This window comes from Chrysochloris asiatica, unplaced genomic scaffold (genome assembly GCF_000296735.1).
Source record: "Chrysochloris asiatica unplaced genomic scaffold, ChrAsi1.0 scaffold00078, whole genome shotgun sequence".
Taxonomy (NCBI): domain Eukaryota; kingdom Metazoa; phylum Chordata; class Mammalia; order Afrosoricida; family Chrysochloridae; genus Chrysochloris; species Chrysochloris asiatica.
Window position 1 is genome coordinate 2,505,516 of NW_006408596.1, and position 23,021 is coordinate 2,528,536.

The window sequence follows — 23,021 nt, forward strand, 5'->3', positions numbered from 1 at the left end:
TGAAGCTTTACTCAGTCATCTTCACAACAACCCATTCAGCACTGACTCACTGAGACCTTGTATAGGGTTTCGAGGGCTGATAAGCGTGAACCGCACTTGTAGTTAGCAATCAAGTGCTTATCCTATAATGCCAACGATGCAAGTTTAAAGAAATGGCTAAGATCACCCACAGCTCATCACTTCTGTCACGCCGCTTCCCTAGGAAAAACCAAATCTATGTCGATTTCACATGGGGGCAGAGGGAAGATGAGCGCTGAAGAAGGACCGGTATTTAGGACGGAAAGTAGAAGATATTGGTCTGACAAGAAGCCAACCCTGAAGAGATCACGGGGAACAGGGATGCAGGAGTGTAAAGGTGGGGAGGCTGGAGAGTTCAATGCGGCCTGAACCTTAGCGACGTGGAAAAAGATAGGTTGGTCCAGATGGGTGGGGCCAAAATGAAGCGGCGGTTTCTAGATTGGATTTTACTCTCAGAGCAAAGTGAGTGACGGGATTTGATTAACGCTTTCAGAACACTTTGGCTGTTTCGTGGAGATGAACGAGATAAGCGAGATTTTAAAAAGTGTCAGTTAGGCCTCCACCCCAAAACGCTCCCACCTGGATACTAATCTCTCCCGCCAAAGTCTCGATGGAAAATCTCCCCAAACTGGGCTGCAGCCGCTAATACTTCGAGCTAAACCCACTCCTCCCCCCGCTGCCTACAGCAGTGCAATCCCCTTCTCACCTCCAATTGAAGAAACTAAAATGGAACACTCAAATATTCCTCCCCTGCTCCCGACTCCTATAACCGCTCCTAATCTTAGGTTCTATCTCGGGTTTAAATTGGCGGGAGATGTCTTAGTCCAACCCCTCTTACGGCGGCCGGAGGTAGACAAGAGTATTTTAGAAGCGAAACAGGAAGTTGGCTCACCCTAAACTCCACCCGTTAAGATCCTAAGTGCGCCTTCTGAAGCACATTTTCGGCGCTGCCATCTCCTCTTGCTTTACCCGCCCCCTTCGAAATAGCAACCAATCACAGCCTAAAGTCACGTTGCTATAGAAACCCTTGTCTCCACCCTTTTCCTCCCAGCATCCTATGCGACGCGCGGGGCCTCATCGCCTTTGTGCCATCCGGGTCTCTGGTGCGAGTGATTTAGTCATTTTTGTGGCGGAGCTTCGGGCGGCCGGTACTGTTGAAAGTGGCAAGTTGAGGTGCCGCCTTAGCGGCCGGGACTCTAAACTATGGCGGTAGGTGACGAATCTAAATTTAAGATCAGGGGTATTTTTCTGCTACAATCCAAGGAGTAGGTGAACGGCTCCCCGAGCTGTTGCCCGTGAGTGTGTTGGACAAAATGGCGCCGCGGCCGCCTTCTGTGCTCACCATCATGGCTGCCTGCTGTCGGGAGGGGGAAGTAAGGCGGTGCCGATGGGGGTGGGGGACCGCTAGAAAAGTCTTCCAATTCCAGAAATTTCCTCGTTTTTTCGGCCCACCGGCCTTCCTCCAGTTTCGCTAACTTAACCCGGGCTAGTGTTTTGTGCCGAGTGTACTCGGGCGTTTGGGAATTGATGCGATGGGAGAGAGACTGGAGAAGAGAGAAAAGGAAATACGGGGTAGTCTGAAAAATACAGGCTCCAATATTTCTATGTGTTTGGTTTTTATCTTTTTTGCTCGCGTTCACTAAGATTGTTAAAGTTGCATAATTTTGGTTAGTTTCCCATTTGTGTAAACTTTCGGAGGACAAATTCTACTTCCTAGGAGGATTTGGAACTACGAATCCTGATGGTAGGTTTCCGAAGCGGCTTGTGATGTAATCAGAGTTTGAAGTCTCGAGAAGCATATCATTGTCGTTTTTTGTTTGTTTGTTTGTTTTTATTTAAATGTTGATCTGAATCAGAATTACGGTTCTTAAATTATCTCATTGAATAAGCCTGGCTTGTGTATCAGCTCCCTGATCCTGGGCTTGTCGCATCGTGTATGATGATTTTATTATTTTTTTTAATCCTCTTAAAAATGCAAGCATTTTGCATTTCTTCCCACTGTCTAACATACTGTGCGCCTCATATTTGGAAATACATTGAACTATTCAGTTTTACTCTTCCTAACTGTTGGTAGAATTGGACTTTGAAGGGGTCGTATGGTTTTCGAGGGTTTTTCCCCTCTGCCACATCTAATCGCCTTTAAGGCGGATTTATTTTGATCCAGTTTCAAACAATTGGTCGGTTATTTGGAATTTTGTGAAACTAAGGGATGTAGTGCTTCCATTTAAGAAGTGTTCTAAGCCTATTAATATACTTTAAAGGATATCATTGTTTACTTTGTTGTTCTTAAGTGCCAGCAAGTGGGTCGCGACCCTCTGTCGGGTTTCCTAGAATCCACTGGGTGAGCTTGAACCACCGACCCTGTGATTCCGACTGACTTTGCAGTCAAGCGCATTGGCATTTACTTGGACTAAAAAATATTTTAAACAGTAAAACCAACTATTTTTGTTTCTGCAGTACCTCCTTGGGTAGAAAGATGTGATCCCTTGGATAAAGGATCTAGTATTGAATGATTACCTTCTTTGTGCGCCCCCCCCCCAAAAAAAAAATTTTTTTTTTTAAATGCATACTGTCTCCATGGGTTTTCCATAGTACGTTCAGGGTTTTCCATAAAAACACAAAAGTGATTTTCTGATAGAACAAATACTAGAAGACAGTTTTGTAATTGGCTTTTTTACTATTTATATAGATACGTACTAAATTGAAAGAAAGCCACAGTCAAATTTAAATGAAACTTGAATATTCTTTTTTTTTCCTTTCCTTTTTCCATGATACCTGTATTATGCTATCAGTCATAATGTGGTTAGGACTTATGGAGCCTGCTTTCCCCACTGCCTGCAATCCTGTAAACATTGATAGAAGGTTTACTACCTGGGCTAAGTGCTGGTTTTTCTGTGGAAAGCTAATTTTTCCATTCTAACTACTGTGTCTGTAGACGGTGCCCCCTTTGATTCATTTCTCTTTTAAAATTGTCAAGTACTGAGAAAAGTGCTGGACGTTTGTGAGATGTCTGTCATTTTATAGATGAAAGACGTCAGAAATAGTCCTTACAGATTATGACAACAGGAATAAAAGTAATGTTAGTTATGAGAATCAGAGTTTCCTATAATTGTGTGGTGTACTGTCATTTATTAATATTAAACAAAAAATAAAAATGAAAGGATGTACAGGAACCACTTAGGCAAAATAGCTAATGTTTTTTAATCTTATCTGAAATGAGAAAGTTGAAATCAGGGATTCAAAGGGTCAGGACATTTAAGTTGAAACATTGTTTCCAGAAAGCATCCACCCTTAGAAAATTTGACTTCCTAATGCACACGGGAAAGCTCCTGAGTTGTTAAAACAGCCCTTTTTTTATATTAAAAAAAAGTGAAGACAGTTATCAGAACAGAAACTGCTTGCAAACCTCCAAAGTAATCAGCTCCCTCATTTTCCACCACATAATGCTGAAATTTCAGAATCTGATGCAGAGGATTCTTGCAATTCTAGTTTCTCCATGAGGTTTGAAGCTTTTTTATGACTCCAACCTAAATCAATTTCTCCCTTTGTGGTGTTCCTGTTGTTTGAAACACATAGTTTAGCCATGCCAAATAGATCCATTTTATGGAAAAATATTAACTGAAATTCTTAAAACATTTGATTTCTGTCCTGTATTCTAGATTAAATTATCTTCTGTGAACTGGAAAAGAAGGAACTTAATCTTAAACTAAACCAGGTCTCCACAAAAGAGTATTCTAATTTTTAAAGTGCTTTAAGCAAAAACACTGTTTCTGTATCCCAGAGCCATAAATGTTTATTCTCATAGTATTTTAGAGTCATTATCTTCCACTTTTTAAAAATGTTATGTTTTAAACTGCCTGTTACCTGTCTTCAAGTAGGTTCTGGCTCACAGCGATTCTGCAGAGGGTTTCCAAGAAGCGTCTGGTGGGTTTGAACCCCCAGTCTTACGTTTAGCAATCATACACCACCAAACCTCATAACAATTCATTAAAAATACCTTTTTTAATGTTTGCTCCTGTGGTCGCTGTGGAACAAAGCCCTGGACTCCAGGGTCCATTTGAACCACAAGGTAAATGGTTGAAACTCAACACAGCTGCTCCTTGGAAACGCTATACAGGATTACTATGAGTCAGAACCAACTCGATAGAATTTAACAACAACTTTAAAATAAAGGGATTGTGGGGCTGTGGGTTAATGTGCTGGACTGAAAGGTTGGCAGTTAGAGCTCACCAGCAGCTAGGAGGATTGCTGTGGTTTGGAGGTGACTCGACAACAACAACATTGCAAAGTCAGCTAAAGATAATCCGTAAAGGAGCTGTCTTCTCAATTTGTATTGGAAATACTTAAGAGTGCTTACCCATCCAGTTTTTTTTAACAGTTATTAAAGATCTTGATTAAAATCTCAAGACACATTAGTCTGAGTACATAGATAGTTCTTTTTTAACTCAAGGATGATGACCATCTTCTCACATTCTCCCCTTAAATTTGAAATGTAGTTTAAATTTTTTTAATAACTTTCCTTTTAACACTTTTCAGGCTAGTGACACAGAACGAGATGGACTAGTCCCAGAAAAGACGTCCCCAGATAGAGATAAGAAAAAAGAGCAGTCGGATGTATCTGTTTCTCCTAGAACCTCAAAGCAGCATTATTCAAGATCACGATCAAGGTCAAGAGAAAGAAAACGAAAGTCAGGTATGTGTTGTTGTAAACGATAATTAGCATCATTTGTTATATTTAATATAATTGTTGTTAAGTGCCTTCCAGGTCCAACTCATAGCAACCCTGTATATAGGGTTCCAAGGAGTGGTTAGTAAATTTAAATTTGAACCACTGACCTTGTGGTCCAGTGCTTTATCGCACAGTGCCACACCGGGACTCCCAATTCATGTAGAGGAAGAAGTATGTGAAACATGCAGTTTATTATATGTTCTTGAAGTTGGGGTCAGTTACTATTAAATTTTAATGTAGTCTAGATAGTAGTGTTTCTGAGACAACAGATTGGTGATTCCATATGCTCCATATTCACCTAAATTTATTTAAAACAAAAGATGGAACCAGACTGATGACAAGCCTTAGGGTAGGAAACTGGAAGAAGCATAGTTCGCCCTTTCAGAAGCCTGATGTGTATGGTTGGATTATTGACACCACTAGGAGAGAGACAACACATTTGACTGCCATTTTTGAGTGGAACAGCTCTGCTTCATGCCACTCAAACTCCAGGGAGAGCAGTGGTTCCACATGACTATGAACCACAAGATTCACGGTTGGAGCCCACCAAAGTTCCGTGAACCTTATTCAGGATTATTACTGTGAGCCAGAACTGACTCAATGGCACTTATGTACAACAAATTAGTCTCTGTGTGCAGAAGAAAGAAGTGTGATGAAAATGTGGAAATGCTTGGAATCAACTTGTCCAGTGCATCAGTGGAACATGTGAGCATTGGTCACCATGACTCTGAAACCAGAAGAGCTAGATGGTGCCCAGCTGCTGCTTTCAACTGCTCTGAAAGGGAGGGATCACATTAGAAGGTCCCAGGTAGAGTAGGAGAAAATGTGGAACAGCGTTCAAAACAGACCCGTATTTACTAGTAAGAAGGAGATTAGAGTAACCTGAGAATATGGCCCTTGCCTACCCTTAAGGTTTGGAACTGCACTCACCCTTGTGACCCAATTTTTCAACCAAGCATTGGTTAGGTGTATAGTGGGAAGTACTAAGAAATGCTCACCATGGAATGGTCATTCAAGATCTAAGAACAAAGTTGAGATGGGATTGGAAGAAGGGCGGAACAGAAAGCAGACCCACAAGGAGGAAATGGCAAAACTTGTTGCGTGGAGGGAATTACAATCATAGAGATGAAACAACACGTATGATTTGTTGAAGGTGAAATTGATGATCTCAATTTACAAAAAAAAATTCAAAAATATGTGTATTTGGTGACTATGTATCAAGGAGCTCTGGTAGGGTAGTGGTTAAGAATCAGGATGCAAACCTTAAGGTCAGCAGTTCGAAAATAACAACTGTTCCACGGGAGAAAGATGAGGCTTTCTGCTTCTGTAAAGATTTGTAGCCTCGGAAACCCTAATTGATCTGTAAAAGGAAGAGAAACTTTCTAGCAAGGTTTCAATCTGTAATTTTTCCTGTTCAACTTATTTTTCTAGTTCACTTGTAACTTTAAAATTTGGGGTTTGTTCTGGTATCTCTTCTACCCTCATATCCATTATTTCACTGAACAGAACCAATTTGAAGCCCTGGCTAATTAAAAACAGATGTTGTTCATAACCTTGGGACATCCTGTGTATGATAATTTACAATGTTGTTATAACTATTTTTGAATGGCCATTTGTCATAACTACTTAACTACTTTTATAGCATACTAAATAAAATCCAACCTTTTTGATTTCTTGTACATTATTTCAGTTTTTGTTGCTTTGTATTAAGCTTCTGGAGTCCTGATGTGACACTGTAGGATAAACACTAAACCACAAGGTCAGTTTGAACTGCAACATCGGCAGTTCAGACACAAAAGCCACTCCTGCAAAACCCAATACAGGATCATGATGAGTTGGAACCAGCTCAACAGCACTTAACAACGATAAGCCCCTTGTTAAATTTGCTATGGAAAAACAGACTAATCAGAATTTACTGTAAAACCCTAGGAAATCTGTGACTCTAATATATCATCTCTTTTGATTCCTTAGGGAATATTTTTGCTTACTGCTTGTTGATTAGATTCTAGATTACTAAGATTGCTGCTCATTAGTTTCATATATGTATGGTAAAATATTCCAACCATTACCAACCAAAAATTTTGTTATTGTACATTAGAGTCTGTAGTTAAACAAAAGTGGTGTGGAGATTATTATTTTTAGACATGCAGATATATATCAGTTAATGTCCACAAGATATAGTGATTTGGACTCGTGTGCGCACCATATTAAAACTCTGGGCATCTGCTTCCAGTTGTACTCATCCTCCTGCAGAAGCTGCTGGTAAAGACTACAGGAACTGGCTGCAGGAAGAGGAAGCAGTGTGTGCTTGACCTCACCTGCCTGCCTGCCTGTATCCCACCCGAGGTTCACTTCTAGGTTTGGTGTCTGTACAATTTTAGGGAAGTATAGTAGGCAGCTGATGAGCTGCTTCTCCCTCGCATCGCCCCGACCCCTTTTTTTTTTTTCCCCATAACTTTCCCCATGAACTCATGATACGCTGTCACATATTGTCCAAACAGACAATAAGCAACACATTTATTGGAATAGGTTTATGAAGATGATTTCCTTTATCTTTGCTTATAGTGATCTCTTCTGTATTTACAGAAAATGAAGGAAGAAAACACAGGAGCCGGAGCAGAAGCAAAGAGGTAATTAATGCTTTGTAGTGAATAGGTACTTTAAAATACTTGTAAAGTATCTGGTAGAAATATTTGTGTGAACTATATGGTATTGTTAAGGTAAGTACCAAAACTTGAGATTTTAAATGGTTTATTGGGTTATAAAATAAGCATGATTCATCTTTTTTTCTTTTCAAGAAGATAGTTGTTTGTATGGAAAGTACAATCAGAAACTTAATTTTATTATGCAATAAAAATATTCACAATAAAATTTTCATATGAAGACTAGAATTGGTTTTTTAGGCCTGTCATACAGAGCTTCCATTAATCTGAGGTCGTGAGTCTTCTCATGACTGACCACTGCTCAGGATTTTAAAATAACAATCATCTTTTAAGTAACAATACCATAGATTTCAGTGGGCTACTTTTTCTTCATGAGAGATGAGAGCCTTTTCCTTTTTTTTTTTCTCTCTTTATTTTAAAGTAAACTAGTTTGATTTCCCAAATAGTAGTAGTGTTTCTATGAAGGACGGCTAAAAGTGGTGGTGACAGCAAAACTTGAGAGAAAAGAAAAGACAACGCCTGTATTGCAGAGGAGATAACTTGCTCACCCACCTGAGAAGACAAGGAAAGGGAAAAAGAAAAAGAAAAAAAAAAAAACAGAGAAGGAAGAGTAGAAGTAGCAGAAAAGGGAGGAAGGTAGCTTTATGGGGGTGGGCAAGGGTCTCTTAATACAATGTGGGCAGGGACTTCCTCTTCCCCTAATGGAAGCTCTGTTAAATTTTTAATTTAGGAGAGTTTTGTGAAAATGACTATTTTGTTTAGCTCACATGATAACATTTCTATAATAAATCATACTCAGCGTGCTAATGCGCGAAGAGACTGAACTGAAGACGCTGCAGACTCAGATAGCAAAATAATAAGCCTACTTCATGATAAGGTAACTATTAGTCATTCAAACTCCTATTTCCCTTAAATGTATCTTAAATCAGTTAAGGGTTTTAATAATGTTTTTGGTGTTTTGTTTTAATATGTTAAGAGTAATCTTAATTTGGGAAACTGCTTTGAAATAAACTCTAAAGCCTTTGGTGGGTAACCACTTAACACTTTCCCAATTGCCATTTTACACTGCAACGTTAGGGCCAGTTTTATATAGAACTGGCGTTGAAATTAAAACTTAGCTGTATCTCATGTTTTTCTGCAAAATAAACTATTGTGGTCTGTTTCAATTATATCATCGTGCATGTTCCAAAATGACCAAAAGTTTTTTGTTTCCAAGAAAAGTTACTCAGGAATAGAAAGAAATAGAGTGTGGCCTACTTTGGCAACCATAAAATGACGTGTCCTATCATGGGACTCACAAGAACATAGGGCCAAGGTTCAGCTATGCTGCTGTGTAGTGTTTTCACTTGACAACTCAGTGAGTCAGTCATAAAGAAGTTGAATTAAAGAGTTAATACTTCTAAAACGTCAACTTCAAAATCAATTTTCATAACTGTTCATGTGGAAAACAGATTTTTAGCACTTCCTAGTACGTCAACTTTCTGGTGGCCCTGTAAGTTAGGTGTTGGTCTGCTAACTGCAAAGTCAGCAGTTCAAAGCCACAAGCCACTCCCCATGAGAAGGATGAGACTGTCTGATCTTATAAAGATGTAGAATTTTCAGAATCCTGTATACGATCACTAGAGTCAGATCGACTCAGTGGCATTGAGTTTGGGCTAGGTGTTTTGGTATAGGGGCCACATTAGTCTGAGTCACTCAAAGCAATTAAAAAACATTTTTTTTTAATTTTAGTGTTAGGCTAGAGACTGTCATTTATGTTAGCTGAGTCTCGGAATCCATGTTATCTTGAAAGCATTATATGATGGTAGAGCAATTGTTACACTTAGTTTGAAAATAGATTTAGTTACTGTTTTCTACCCTAGCTGCCTGAGCCAAAATAGAACCCCATATCTGTTCAGATATTACGGTACGCAGTGATTGATGGCGTTACAGTTTAGTCTTTGGGGAAATCGAGAGCTGTTGTAGATCTACAGAAGGGGGTGTGCGGAGTAGCTCTAAATGGACACTCATGGCACAAAACAGTTTGAAACTTGAGATAAAATTACTGCTTAGGAAGATTAATTTTACATAGCTTTACTTGTGAAATGCTTTGTCTGGTGCATTTCTCTGTGTCTTTATTATTTCCATACGTTTTAAACTTAAAATCATACATACTCTGGATTTAGAAATTGGTATATTTCCACGGTCTATTTTGCTAAAAGATTTATTGCAAAACTTGAAAGTCTGGATACATGTCTGTATACTTGTTCTTTTAAAGGAAACATCAGTTTTTATTCTGATGTCAGTATTCTTTCAGTATTATTGCAACCTTGAAAATTATTTGTTGTTCTTTATTGTCATATTGAAAATAGTATTTTGGGGAGGGTTATAAAGGAAACATTGAAATTAAAAATATTACATCTGCAACATTTGGGTGATGTGAAACTAGATCTTTTTTTATTTTTTTAATTTTTTTACTTGAACCACACACTCCTAAGGTTACTAATGTTGCATCACAACATTTTTGTCTACTGTTACCCATACTAACTCTCTTTGTCGCACTATTTTCCTGAAAGAACCAACTTCTTCTTAAAACAGGCAAGAAGACATGAACCCAAAGATAAATCCTCTAAGAAACACAAGTCTGAAGAGCATAATGATAAAGAATATTCTGACAAAGGAAGGGAACGACTGAATTCATCTGAAAATGGTGAGGACAGACACAAGCGCAAAGAAAGAAAGTCATCTAGAGGCAGAAGTCACTCAAGATCTAGGTCCCGTGAAAGGTAGGTTCTTTGGTTTTCATTAACTTAGTACTTGTGAGCTGTAAATTATATAAATGTCCTTAATCCAGTTAGTACCCAAACTGTCTTAATTAAATATAATAGGTATTGCTGCTTACTTGTCCACTGTCTTTGCCTACTGGCATCCACTAACGAATGAAAGAAAACTTTTGGGCTTTGTTTTCTGGATAAGTGTAAAGACTGAAGGATAAGGGTAATTATGCTTAATACTCAATTAGTGACTATAATTGTTTAAACTGTGGGTTGGTTTTTGTGTCTTTGGGTGAATATATGATACATGAATTAATTTGATAGTTTACGTCAATAGAATCCTTATATCTTCATGTAGTTTGACTTGTAGCAATAGTGATGTTGTTAGAATGTGTTTAATCTTCTTGTACAGGTAAGATTTTAGCACTTGAAGAGCTTTTATTTCTTTTTCAAGACACCAGTGTTTAATGTATTTGGAGAATACAAAGGGGCTTCAAAATTTCTTGAGAGCATTCTTTTATTTTCTGATTTTCCATAATTTTTTGATGCGCCCTTCATATGTTGATCAACATTTTCCAGTAACAGGAAGTTAATACTGTTATTACTTATAAATACAATTGGTAAATCACATCTTAGACTGGTAAAACAATTATAATGGGATGGATTAGAAATTTTTTACATGTTACAGCTCTGATGATCCCATGGAGCCATCATCAAGCAAGAATGAAAGCCGCATTCTTTTAAAAATATCTGTTGTCCTTTCTTCAACGAGCTCTGGTGTAGTGTACTAGTTAAGCACTCAACTGCTAACTGAAGGTTGACATTTCACATCCACTAAGTATTCCAAATTAACTGGTGTTACTGTGTAGTTGAGTTTGTTCCAAGTCATAGCAACTCCATATAGAATTTTCCAGGAGTGCCTTGGTGGATTTGATCCACCGACCTCATGGTTCACTCTAACCTTGTGCTCACGTGCTTTTGATTCCCCACCAGCCTAGGAAAAACTCCTGGTCAGTTTTACTCTGTCCCATAGGGTCACTGTGAGTCAGGTGTGACTCAGTGGCTCGCAAAAGTAACAGCCCCATAAACTACAGAGGTTAATTTGCTGTTTTGGTGGCATACAGATAACGAATTCATACTGTATACAACTGGAATGGAAAAGGCTCGAACTATAAATTTGAGCGCTTTTCATTTCAGACGGCATCGTAGTCGAAGCAGGGAAAGGAAGAAGTCACGGTCCAGAAGCAGAGAGAGGAAGAAGTCACGGTCCAGAAGCAGGGAAAGAAAACGGCGGATCAGATCTCGCTCCCGCTCCAGATCAAGACACCGGCATAGGAGTAGAAGCAGAAGCAGGACAAGGAGTAGAAGTCGGTAGGTGCTCATCCTCCTCAACAAAACGGACACAATGTCTGTGAAACTCCTCTTGAATATGTAGATGCTCTTTGTGCCAGCTGTGTGCTAGGAATCAGCCCCTCGCAGGATCTGTGTGCTTCTCTAAACTTTCTGATCTATAGCTAGGAGTCCTGGTGTGGCGCTGTGGGCTAATGCCCTGGACTGTGAAGTCGTTTGAACCACAGAGTCAGTGGTTCAAGCTCATCAGCCGCTCCTTGGAAACCCTATAAAGGGTCGCTGTGGGTCAGCACCAACTCAAAAACACTTAACAGCAGCATAGATACATACTCATCATATGCATGTGTATAGAATCCTGGTGTGGTGTGCTGTAGGATAAGTAGTGAGCAGTTAACCACAGGTGTCAGTTCAAACCCACCAGCCACTGCTTCACAACCTTATACAGGGTCGCTATGAGTTGGAACCAGTTTTACACCTTTTAACAACCTGTTGGGTTTCCTGGTGTGGCGCTGTAGTTTAATTCACTGGACTGCAAGGTCAGTTTGAACCGTGGGGTTGGCGGTTCAGGCTCTCCAGCCACTCCTTGGAAACCCTATACAGGCTAGCTATGGGTCAGAACCATCTCAATGGCACTTAAAAACAAAAACTTGTGTGTAGGTAGGTTAGATAGGTAGATAGGGTATTCTCATAATCTTATTTGATCATTAATTTCTGTGAAGTAACAGGTACAAGTGTTAGGTGCTGTTAAGTCACTGTCAACTCAACAGCCTTGTGTAGGATTTCTGAGGAACAGTTGATAGGTTTGAACCACAGACCTTGCAGTTAGCAAGTCCAATGCTTATTCTAAACCGGGACTCCACAGGTATAAATAGCTAATACTATTTGCCTACTGTATTGGCTATATACAGATTTTGCCAAAACTCTTTTCACATGTAAATAATTTACCAAGTCCTCAAAGCAATCTTGTGATAGAAATCCATAAGGTTTAGAGAGATTGATAATTTGTTGAGAAAAGTACAATAAAGAGTAAGAAAGTCCTTCATGATTAAATTGTTTTAGAAATGGTTTTTTTCTCCATTCAAGTGATAGTAGATCATAGGTAGTCACATACACTAATGTTAATGTTCATTCACTATTGCCGTTTCAGTGGAATAGCCTATAAAAAGATTGCAATATAGAAAAGGAATAAAAAAATTTCTCCTTATAATGGTTTATTTGAGCCTTCTTAAAGCAGCTAATGAAGTCCTGATGTGGCATTGTAGGGTAAGCACTGAACTAACCACAATGTTCAAAACCAACTGCTCCTTAGAAACCATATATAGGGTCACTATGAGTCAGAAGCTACTCAGCAGCACTTAACAAATCACTTTTTAGTGGGTTCGATTTGTACTAGTTTACGAATTTGAAATCTAGGCTAGTAGATCTAAATTAAATGAGGTATTCAAATTTTTTTTTGCTAAAATTTTTTTGGTGATTAATACTTTTTTTTTTTACTTATTTTGATTGTAGTTAACGTACCTTTGAGCAGGTTCCAACTCACAGTGACCCTGTATAAGGTTTCTGAGGAGCCGCTGGTAAGTTTGAAGGTGATGACTTTGTGGTTCACAGTCCAGTGCTGAAAGAACCTACAGCACCATACTTGTTAGGTGCCTTCAAGTTGGATCCCACCCATAACAATTCTTGTTGTTATGTGTGTAACTCTTGTTGCTTGGCCATAATGACATGTGAAATAATGTTTTGGGTGTTTTTTTACACAGAGATAGAAAGAAGAGAATTGAGAAGCCAAGAAGATTTAGTAGAAGTTTAAGCCGAACTCCTAGTCCCCCTCCCTTTAGAGGCAGAAACACAGCAATGGATGCACAAGAAGCTCTAGCCAGGAGGTATGTGTGGATTTACTTAGTGATGTTTTTCCCCTTCAGAACTAACATGGGTTATATTAATTCTTTTACTTAGATAATATAAATAAGAGGCAATTCCATCTAGCCATAGGTATTATAATATCTTTGACGTAATGCTTTGTAAGTGGTTATTAATTCTCATCTTAAATTTTCACTTGTTAAAATAACTGGAAAGATTGAGATGTCAGCGGTAGTTCCTGTTTTTTATTCATGGAGTTTTTACCCCTAAGAAAATATATTCTCTCAAACAAACAAAAAAAAAAGTTGTGGGTTTTTTTTTGTGTTTTTTTTTTTTAAGTATCTTAATTTTTAATGAAACTTTGAGGTTTAAATTTGGTTCATGTAACTCTTAATTTTGCCACTAAAAATTCTGTTTCTCAGTAACACAAACTACCTTCAGCAATACTAAAGTACAATTCTGTCAGTAGTTGTTACTTTGAAGGTGACAAATGAGAGGTTTACATCATTTGAATCCAATTTATTTAAATGATCTTATAAATTTTACTTCTGATAACAGGGAGAACATTGTAATTTTTTAAATTTTTTAACGATTCAAAGATATGTGTTTGTGGAACCCACGTACAACAGGGCTAACTGAAATCCGCAAAACTCTTCCAAGAAGTACCATGTATGGGGAGGTAAGAAGTACAATAACCCCCAAGTGCTTGTTCACACGTTGCCTTTATTCTGAAAGTTACACTCTGGATTTTTTTTTTTTCCTTTACAAAATGAGTTTATATTTTTATTTATTTACTCTTTTTATTAAAAAATAGAGTTATCACAATGTTACCTGATGTGCTGCTGTCCCCCTGTGACGCCAGCGTGGCAGAAACTCCACCTGAACAGCAGCAGCAAAGGTGTGAGCGCAACCCCTCCTTCATTCCATTCACCTGAGTGAATGGTGTTAATTCCAAACCCACAGTGACCTTTTCAACATTTAATTGGCTCATCATGCAGAACCTGTACCTAGACCAAGAGGCAGTTGTTTGAACAAAACAAGGGAATAATACATGGTTTAAAATCAGGGGTAGGGGGTGTCTGGTTATATCCATTCACCTTATTTACATTTATGTATGCTGAGAAAATTGTCCTAGAAGTTGAACTATGTGGAAAGAAACAGAATCAGAATTGGAGGAAGACTCATTAACAAACTGCAATATGCAAATGACACAATTTTGCTTGATGAAAATGAAGAGGACCTCAAGCACTGATTCTTAAAGATCAAAGAATGCAGTCTTACAACTCAAACAAAATAAAAACCCCTCACAACTGTACCAATAACCAATACAGGGAGAAAAGATTGAAACTGTCAATCTTGCTTGAATTCTGCACTTAAGTGTCAATGGAAGTATCAGTTAAAGGCATCTGAAACAGTGTTTTGCATTGGGCATGTCGGCTGTTAAAGGCTTCTTTAAAATGTTACAGAGCAAAAATAAAACTTTCAACACAAAGATGCGCCTGCCCTAACCATGTTCGGGCTTATGAACAAAGAAGACCAAAGAGTGAATGTATTTTAATTATGATGTTGGTAAAGAATATTGAACATTTCATGGTGTGTCAGGTTAAAAACAAACGAGCAAATCTGTTCAAGAAGTACAGGGTAAATGCTCCTTAAATGTAAGGATGGTGAGACTTCATCACAGGTACCTTGAATGTGTTATTAGGAGGGAACAGTCCTTGGAGAAGGACATTATACTGGCTTTAAAATACAGGGTAGTGAAAAATGAAAGACTTTGAATGGAATGAATTGACTACCATGCTACAGCAATGGGCCCAAACAAATGTTATATGTACACATGAGATCTCTCAGAGTTGAAATTGACTCATGGTACCTAACAGAAGTGGCCCTTTTAATACAATAAGCAGTAGCCGCTTTTCTTTCTGAAACAAATTTTAAAAGCTAGGAAATAATTTATTAGGAAACCTGAACTAGTTTATATTTAATTGTCTGTTAACTGTTGTCAGAATTTTTTAAGCTCCAAAGTATACTTATTTACTCTTGTTAAATGCTGTCCAGTCAGTTCCAACCCATAGCTACTCGGACTAGGGCTTCCGAGGACCGACTGGTGAGCTTGAACCATAAACCTTGCAGTTAAAACCAACTTTGCAGTCTAACGCATTAACCCACAGCAAGACACCAGGACTTGAGTATAGTGTAAATCTATTTTAATATTTGAAATTGATTATTGTGTTGAAGCTGTTGATAGCATTCATTTGCATCAGTGAACACATTGTAATTTTGCCTTAATTAGAAACTTTTGTTGCCGAAGGCAGTATCCTACCTATATTGTACCTTTACTGCACGTGTGCTCTGTTGTTAAGTGCTGTGGAGTGTATTTGTACTCTTCCGAGGCATTAAATATTCTCTGGGAACAGAAAGCCTCATTGACTTCTGACTGAGGAGCTGGCAGGCTCAAATTGCAGACATTGTGGTCCGTAGTCCAGTGCTTACCTTAGGGGGAGATACCTTGGTTTATAAGAGAGAATATACTACAAATTGTTATATTTTATGCCACCAATTGTTAAATTTCAATTCATACCACTGTATTTTATTACACAGTTCACCCTTTTTTATATACCACCTTAAAGAGAGATGGCATATGTTAAGATCCTTGAATCATAGAAGCACCTTTTGAAGAATGGGAGTTTCTGTTATCTAATTACAAAGTTATTGTTACTTACTGTATAGAATGTAAATAAAGACTTGACAACACAAACACCCTCGGCCCCCAGGTGGTGCACATGCTTAAAGCATTCAACTATTAAACAAAAGGGTTGGTAGTTTGAACCCACCCCAGAGGCAGTGTTTTTAAAGAAATATCTGGAGATAATACTTTGCAAAAAGTCACAGCCTTGAAAATCTTTGGGAGTACAATTCTCTGTTTATATGACATAGCCTTGAGTTGAAGTTGACTTAAGGCAACTGGTAACTGACTTGACAGAAAATTTAGTTTGCCATATCGATTAGTTAAATTAGTACTTGCAGAGATGTATTTACTTTTATTTGGATGGATATGTATTTTCATACTATAGTTTCTTTTTAACCCATTTCTAGAGTTTCTAAAAGTAGTTTCATAATGTGCGGGGTTATTTCCCTTCCTTTCCATTCTGTCTGCTGTATGAATTTGAAAAAGAAAGGTTTAGTGAAAAAATCATTATCTGGATATTTTGACTGGCCTCATTCTGGTTCAGTTTTCCCTCTAAAAAGCATTTATGTCATTCTGTAAACTTAATTTTTTTTCATGTTAGTAAACCAAGGTTTTCTCAATATATTGTTTTGAATATTTAATTTTTTGCTGATTAAGTTGGTGTTAATTTTTAGTGATTTTAGAAACTGCATGTAAAACAATTGTGGTTTAACTATTTAATAGTGATATTGAAATATTCTTTAACTATGACTGGATACCATCTTAAGAACGTTGATTTCTTTACCCATCTGTGGGTGTCAATTTTAGGGTATGGTGAGCTTTTGTTTATTTATAGAGTAATACAGAAATATATATACTGCTTGTCATCTTACACTTAATAAATTGTTATTGGCAGGTTGGAAAGGGCAAAGAAGTTGCAAGAACAACGAGAAAAGGAAATGGTTGAAAAACAAAAACAACAAGAAATAGCTGCAGGTATTGGATTATTTTCTTTGTTGTGAAAATAAAATATTCTTCAAAGAAAACTTGAAAAGTGCAGAAAACGAATAGGAAGAAAATCAATTGTAAACATTTTTAGTTGCTTTCCAGCTTCATAAAATCTCAATGCATGTTTCAAACTTGATCTACAGATAGTTTATATTTTTTTAATGAGCAAAAGATGACACTACTTTTCATGATGTACTTTAGCTTTTACTGCAAATGTCTTTTAGTGGTGACTTTAGAGATAGATTATCTTAAGGTCAGTGAATAAACAGTAAATGGCATATTAAGTCAAGTTTTTAAACGATACGCAAACTTGATGTTCATATGGAATGAATCTGGACTGCTTTGGACATGGAAACGTTCAAACTACCGTTTTGTACTTAATATGTAATCTTTTGTAGATAACTTAATATAATGTTTTTAAGTATATATATATATATATATAGTTGTTAAGTGCCGTGGAGTCCGTTCCGGATCATAGCGACCCTGCACAGGGTTTCCGAGGCTGTAAATCTTATACGGGAACAGAACACCTCATTTTTCTCCCACAGAACCACTGGTAGTTTCGAAATATATATGGTTAAATATCAGAGTTACAGGTCTCCCAGCTTAAAAACAAATAATGTAGCACTCAGTAATAAGCTCTCTGAACTCAGTAAAATAAAACACAGCAAGTAGAACCCCTGATACATGCAGTACTCACTAATCAAAATGGAATTTTTATTTATTTTTTTCTTATTCTTAAACTCTGCAGTGTTAAAATAATATAATCTGAAAGTATATGAGTGGAGTTTAGGGCAAGATGTTGGAGTAGGCGGATGCATTGAGCAGATCCTGTGCAACAAAGGCATGGTTACAGATGGGGGTCCTGGAACACTGAGCTTCAGAAGATAGGACAGAGAGAGATGGACTGAATGTTAACTGGAAAAAGAAACTGAACCAGGAACAATGAAAGAAAAAACAAAAAAGTAGGCAGGCTGTGAGCTGGCTTGCAGCAGCATAGCCAGCTTGAGCTTTGGCAAGCACTGCTAATACATATAGTAGCTAACTCCAAGTAGGAGACAAAGGGAGGTGCAGTCCACCCTTGTTTGCTTGTCCTCCTGGTAACTGAGGCATGGCCATTCCTGTCATCACCAACACAGCAGCCACTGGTACCCCTTGCTGTACAGTCTCTGCCTGGGGTCCCTGAACCTATCTTAACTTCGCTACACGTGGTGGTCACGTAGTTTATCATACCCAGTAGAAGACAGGTAGTGAGTACCTGAGAACAAACCAACATATGTAATCATCAAGTAACAGACACGTTACCACACTGGCTCAGGGAAGGCAGACAACTTAATGTTACATGAAGAAGAAACTAAAATGAGTGTCTCAAACAAATGACCAATCAAAGCAAGGAATAATTTAGGAAGATATTATAAGAACAAACTAACAAAATAAATTAAAAATTGTAATCTGTACAGAAAAGGCAATTAGAAACTTAGATGATAGCCATCTAGGAAGTAAATAACCAAGATTTATTAAGTCAAAGACAAGGAAAACTGAGGAAAAAGAAAAAAATTGCCTATAAAGGAGAACTAATAAGGCTAAGCAGTGAGATCTTAGCAGAAACCATGCAGGCAAGAAAACAATGGGTTAACATAGACAACACAAAAGAAAAAAATTGCCAGCCAAGTCATGCAGCCAGAAAAATTGGCAGTCAAATATGATGGTGAAATTAGGCCATTTCCAGATAAACAAAAGAAATTACAAAAACAAGGCCATTCTTAAAAAAGAAATAACTCCCCCCCCAAAAAAAAAAAAAGCTAAAGAGGATAGAGAGAAACACTGTTAACTGGTGATATATGGAGGGGATAATAATCCTTGTAATGAAACAAGCTATATGAATGGTTGAATGTGAAGCTGATGATGTGCCCTGTAAACTTTTACTCAATCCAAAATAACATTTAATTAAAAAAAAACAAGTAACAAAAGGGAATTCTTGGACAGAGAACCAACAGCAGAAAACCTTCTAAGACTAATACATGACAGTAGCGCCTAGAACCCAGATTTAGAAGTATGCAAAGTAAAACAAAGCTGGAAGACTGAAAATAGGGAAGCAAAGATAGAAATTTGCAATAACAAAGTTATAAAAATAAGAGACTGTAACCCTAAAACTACCAATCTTTACTCCTAACCCTAGACCAACCCTAACATTAACCTTACTGTTAAGTGCTGTCAGTTCTCACACAGCAGTTGTTGTTGTTGTTATGTGCCGTCGAGTCGGTTCCGACCCATAGCGACCCTGTACAGGGTTTCCTAGGCTGTAAATCTTTACGGAGAGCAGAAAGCCTCATCTTTCTCCCGCAGAACAGAAGGTAGTTTCGAACTGCTGACCTTAAGGTCTCACACAGCAGTACTGATGGGTTTCCAAGGAGCAATTGATAGGTTAGAACCGCTAACCTTGGGCTTAGCAGCCCTGTGGTTACCCTAGAGTGCCATACCACATTAACTCTAGTTCAGATCATAATCCTAATGCTCAATGAAATCCTAGACCTAATAAACAATTTTTTTCCTCCTTTGAAAAGTACAAGAGTGAGCTCATGAGTCAGCCACTTGTCCATGGAAACCCCTGGCATGGCTGCTAGTTTTTTTTTTTCATCTTTGAATTCTGCTGCTGCTGCTGCTGCTTATTACATGCCATATAGTTGGTTTGTATGTATGCATTTTCTACTGTCAGTTGGGAGAGGGTGTGTTAATCGCCATACATCTGTCTCTTCAGCAGCTGCAGCTACCGGAGGTTCTGTTCTCAATGTTGCTGCCCTGTTGGCATCAGGCACACAAGTGACTCCTCAGATAGCTATGGCGGCTCAAATGGCAGCCCTGCAAGCTAAAGCGTTAGCAGAGACCGGAATTGCTGTGCCTAGCTATTATAACCCAGCAGCTGTGAATCCAATGAAGTTTGCAGAACAAGAGAAAAAGAGGAAAATGCTTTGGCAAGGCAAGAAAGAAGGGGTGAGTTTTTCTTTATTTTCCTCTCAATAACACTGTGGAAACATAACGTGAGATCTAAATCAAGCTTCAAAGAAAATATTGCCCTACCCCATAGATAGGCAGAAGGATCCCTGGTGGTGCTATAGGGAAATGGGCCACGAACGGCTCCTCATCAGGAAAAAGAGCTCACAGTCTTCTAAACCCTGTACTATGATAGCTATGTGGCAGAATGGGCTTAATGGTTGTGGGGTTGGGATTGTAGATGGAAAAGAAGTACTTTGCTTACCTGGTTGTATGACGTGCTTGCTTTTATTATATTTCTTTGATTTATTATACCAATTTTAGGCTCTATTTAGAATGTCATAAGTGCTATTGTTATAATAAAATGTGTTATACACACGTTATAAGGTTTCCTATTTCTTAACAGGACAAATCTCAGTCTGCTGAAATTTGGGAAAAACTGAATTTTGGTAACAAGGACCAAAATGTCAAATTTAGGAAATTAATGGGTATTAAGGTAAGTTTATTAAGCAACATTTTTTCCCAAGGTAGCATTAGTGCTCAGATTAAATGCATTTTAGTGGTTTGTCAATTCAGTACTTTATGGTGCTTTTCTGTTGATGGGTTCACCTTCAGTGGCACAGAAATTAACTAAAAACCTGTATTCACTGGTACATGATAATAAATTGTTCTTAGGTACATTTGTTCAATTTTAGATGAAACTTAGTCAAAAGGACTTAATGAATTTGCTTTCATATCGTTTTTCTGTTTGAACATGTAGTGTACTTAGTATGTAGATGTATAGACACTAATTTGATTTAAGTTTTTCCCACCCACAAAGGTCTGTGAATGTTTAGACCTAGGTTATTGTTTTAGGGGTTTGTTTACATTGAAAGGACACTTGGTCTAAATGAAGTGCTCCTTTTATAGTACAATAAACAAAGCACTAAACTTGTTGTTCCTCTTGTCAAAGGATATTTGAATTTCCCCCTTTGGAATATTCATAGTTCTGTTGTTTGCCTAGCAGACATAACCTAGATCTCACTTAAAATGCCAACCTTATAGAGTTCTCTCCCACCTTCCTCTTTCTGGCATCCCTACCCCGGGATTACTCCGTCCCCATTCTCTGTTTTTATTTATGGCATTACCTCTGACATGTATAATTTTGTGTTTTGTGCCCCTCCTACTACAATATAGAGGACTTTTTAGAACATCCTGCCCTGTCCACTACCTAGTTAGAACTCTGCCCTGCATACTACAGGTGCTTCATGACCGAATCAGTGGACACTTAATAATTGAGGTCAAATAGGAATCCAGATGTCATTTTAACAATATTGTTAGGTGGTAAAGTGGTTTTATTCTCCTCTAAAATCTTCATTTTGATTATTTTTTTTTCTATCTGATATTTAGAGTGAAGATGAAGCTGGTTGTAGTTCAGTTGATGAAGAAAGTTACAAGACTTTGAAGCAACAGGAAGAAGTATTTAGGAATCTTGATGCTCAGTATGAAATGGCAAGATCACAAACCCACACGCAAAGAGGAATGGGGTTGGGTTTCACATCTTCAATGCGAGGAATGGATGCAGTTTGAAAAAGATCATACTTGTACATTTTGGGACTTTATAGACTGCTCTTGTTCTGATGTCAGGTCCTTGTTCACCAAACAGCTAGCATTCTAGCTTGCATGGGTGTTGCATTGACTTTTAATTTATTGAAAAACTATGATTTTTTTTTTTTTTTTTTTTTTTTTCTGTAAATATCAGATCAGTGATACTGGTGTTAGTGTTGTAATCAGGTTAAACCCACTTCATTCAACTTGACAGAACTATAGAAGGACAATATTTTTGAGTTCATGAATTCTACTTTTCAGATATATACAAGCTGCAGGTGGGATCAAAATCTCATCCATGGGATTCCCGTGTCCGCTGTCTTGTGTACTTTTGTACTTACCCTTGTACAGTTCTTTTCATCTCTGGAAACATTAAAGCAATGTTATGTAGTTGTTCTTTAGATGATCTGGCCATTTGGTACATAGTCCAGCATAAATAAGCTGGATAGAAAGAATAATAAAAATGGTTTTCTCAAAAATGGTGTTAATTTAAATTACCTTTAATTCTTATTTGTGAATTGACTATATGATTTCTGTAGCATTTTGGAATTTCTATTAGAAAGTACTGACTAGAAGTCTTGCCCCATTCCCTCCATTTAATTATGCTATTTGCAATGCCATAGTGATCAAAATGTACAAAGGTCTGAAGAACAAACAAAGGAAGCTGCTAAAATACTGTTACATTATAAGTGACAGATTCTGTGTATTGTGCTCAAGAAATACAAATACATAAATGCATTAAAGGGATGTAAGCACTTTTATTTTAATAAAGTGCTTTATATTATAGCAAGTCCTTGTATGCCCTTTGCTCATCCTATCATTCTCCAGTGTAACAAACTATTCTAAAACTGGAAAATTACATCATCACTAAATTGAATCAATTAAATCTTCTCAGAGTTACTATTAAGACAGGAATTCACAATTCCTTTTTTTATACTCTTGCCTAAAGTAACAATAATTATATAAGTGTGTATCTCATTTGAACTTAGCACAAATTTATTTTCCAGTTGAGCTCTAAAATCAGTTTTGTTGAAATATTTTGTGGACCTGCAAGGCCCTATGGGTGCAAAATTGCACATTAACTGCTTTCTATGATTTGAGAATATTTTAGGGGTTGAATGGTTATAGTTTCCTATGTTCTAAATTAGCATTGTCCAGTAGAAACAACACAAGCTACTTAATTTTTCTGGTAGCTAAATTAGTGTTAAATAAAGGTAATTAATTACGTAGTACAACACATCAAAAAATTCAACCTGGACTTTTTATTTTTTTAAGGTTTTTATTGTAGATTGTGTGCAAGTTTACCGGGCATATCATCAGTTTTACATTCAACAAATCATATACTTTGTTTTATTACACTGATTATAATCCCCTCCATGTACCATCAGTTAACAGTA

The 23,021-nt window shown here is 37.6% G+C and overlaps 1 protein-coding gene across 1 annotated transcript; it reads left to right on the plus strand.

Annotated features, from left to right (window-relative positions):
* The first annotated feature begins 246 nt into the window (after positions 1-246).
* RSRC2 (arginine/serine-rich coiled-coil 2) lies at positions 247-21,606 on the plus strand. Its single transcript, XM_006865486.1, has 12 exons — positions 247-267; positions 1,070-1,181; positions 1,282-1,391; positions 4,555-4,711; positions 7,334-7,377; positions 9,988-10,175; positions 11,361-11,534; positions 13,271-13,393; positions 16,955-17,034; positions 19,805-20,037; positions 20,444-20,533; positions 21,427-21,606. The coding sequence occupies exons 1-12, from the start codon at positions 247-249 to the stop codon at positions 21,604-21,606; spliced, it is 1,512 nt and encodes a 503-aa protein (XP_006865548.1).
* Positions 21,607-23,021: the final 1,415 nt, after the last annotated feature.

Bases quoted from the DNA above. Each gene is read 5' to 3' on its own strand.
- RSRC2 (XM_006865486.1), top strand. From the start codon at position 247: ATGAGCGCTGAAGAAGGACCG. The intron at 4,712-7,333 runs GTATGTGTTGTT...CTGTATTTACAG, and splicing joins AGAAAGAAAACGAAAGTCAG to AAAATGAAGGAAGAAAACAC. The intron at 11,535-13,270 runs GTAGGTGCTCAT...TTTTTTACACAG, and splicing joins AGGACAAGGAGTAGAAGTCG to AGATAGAAAGAAGAGAATTG.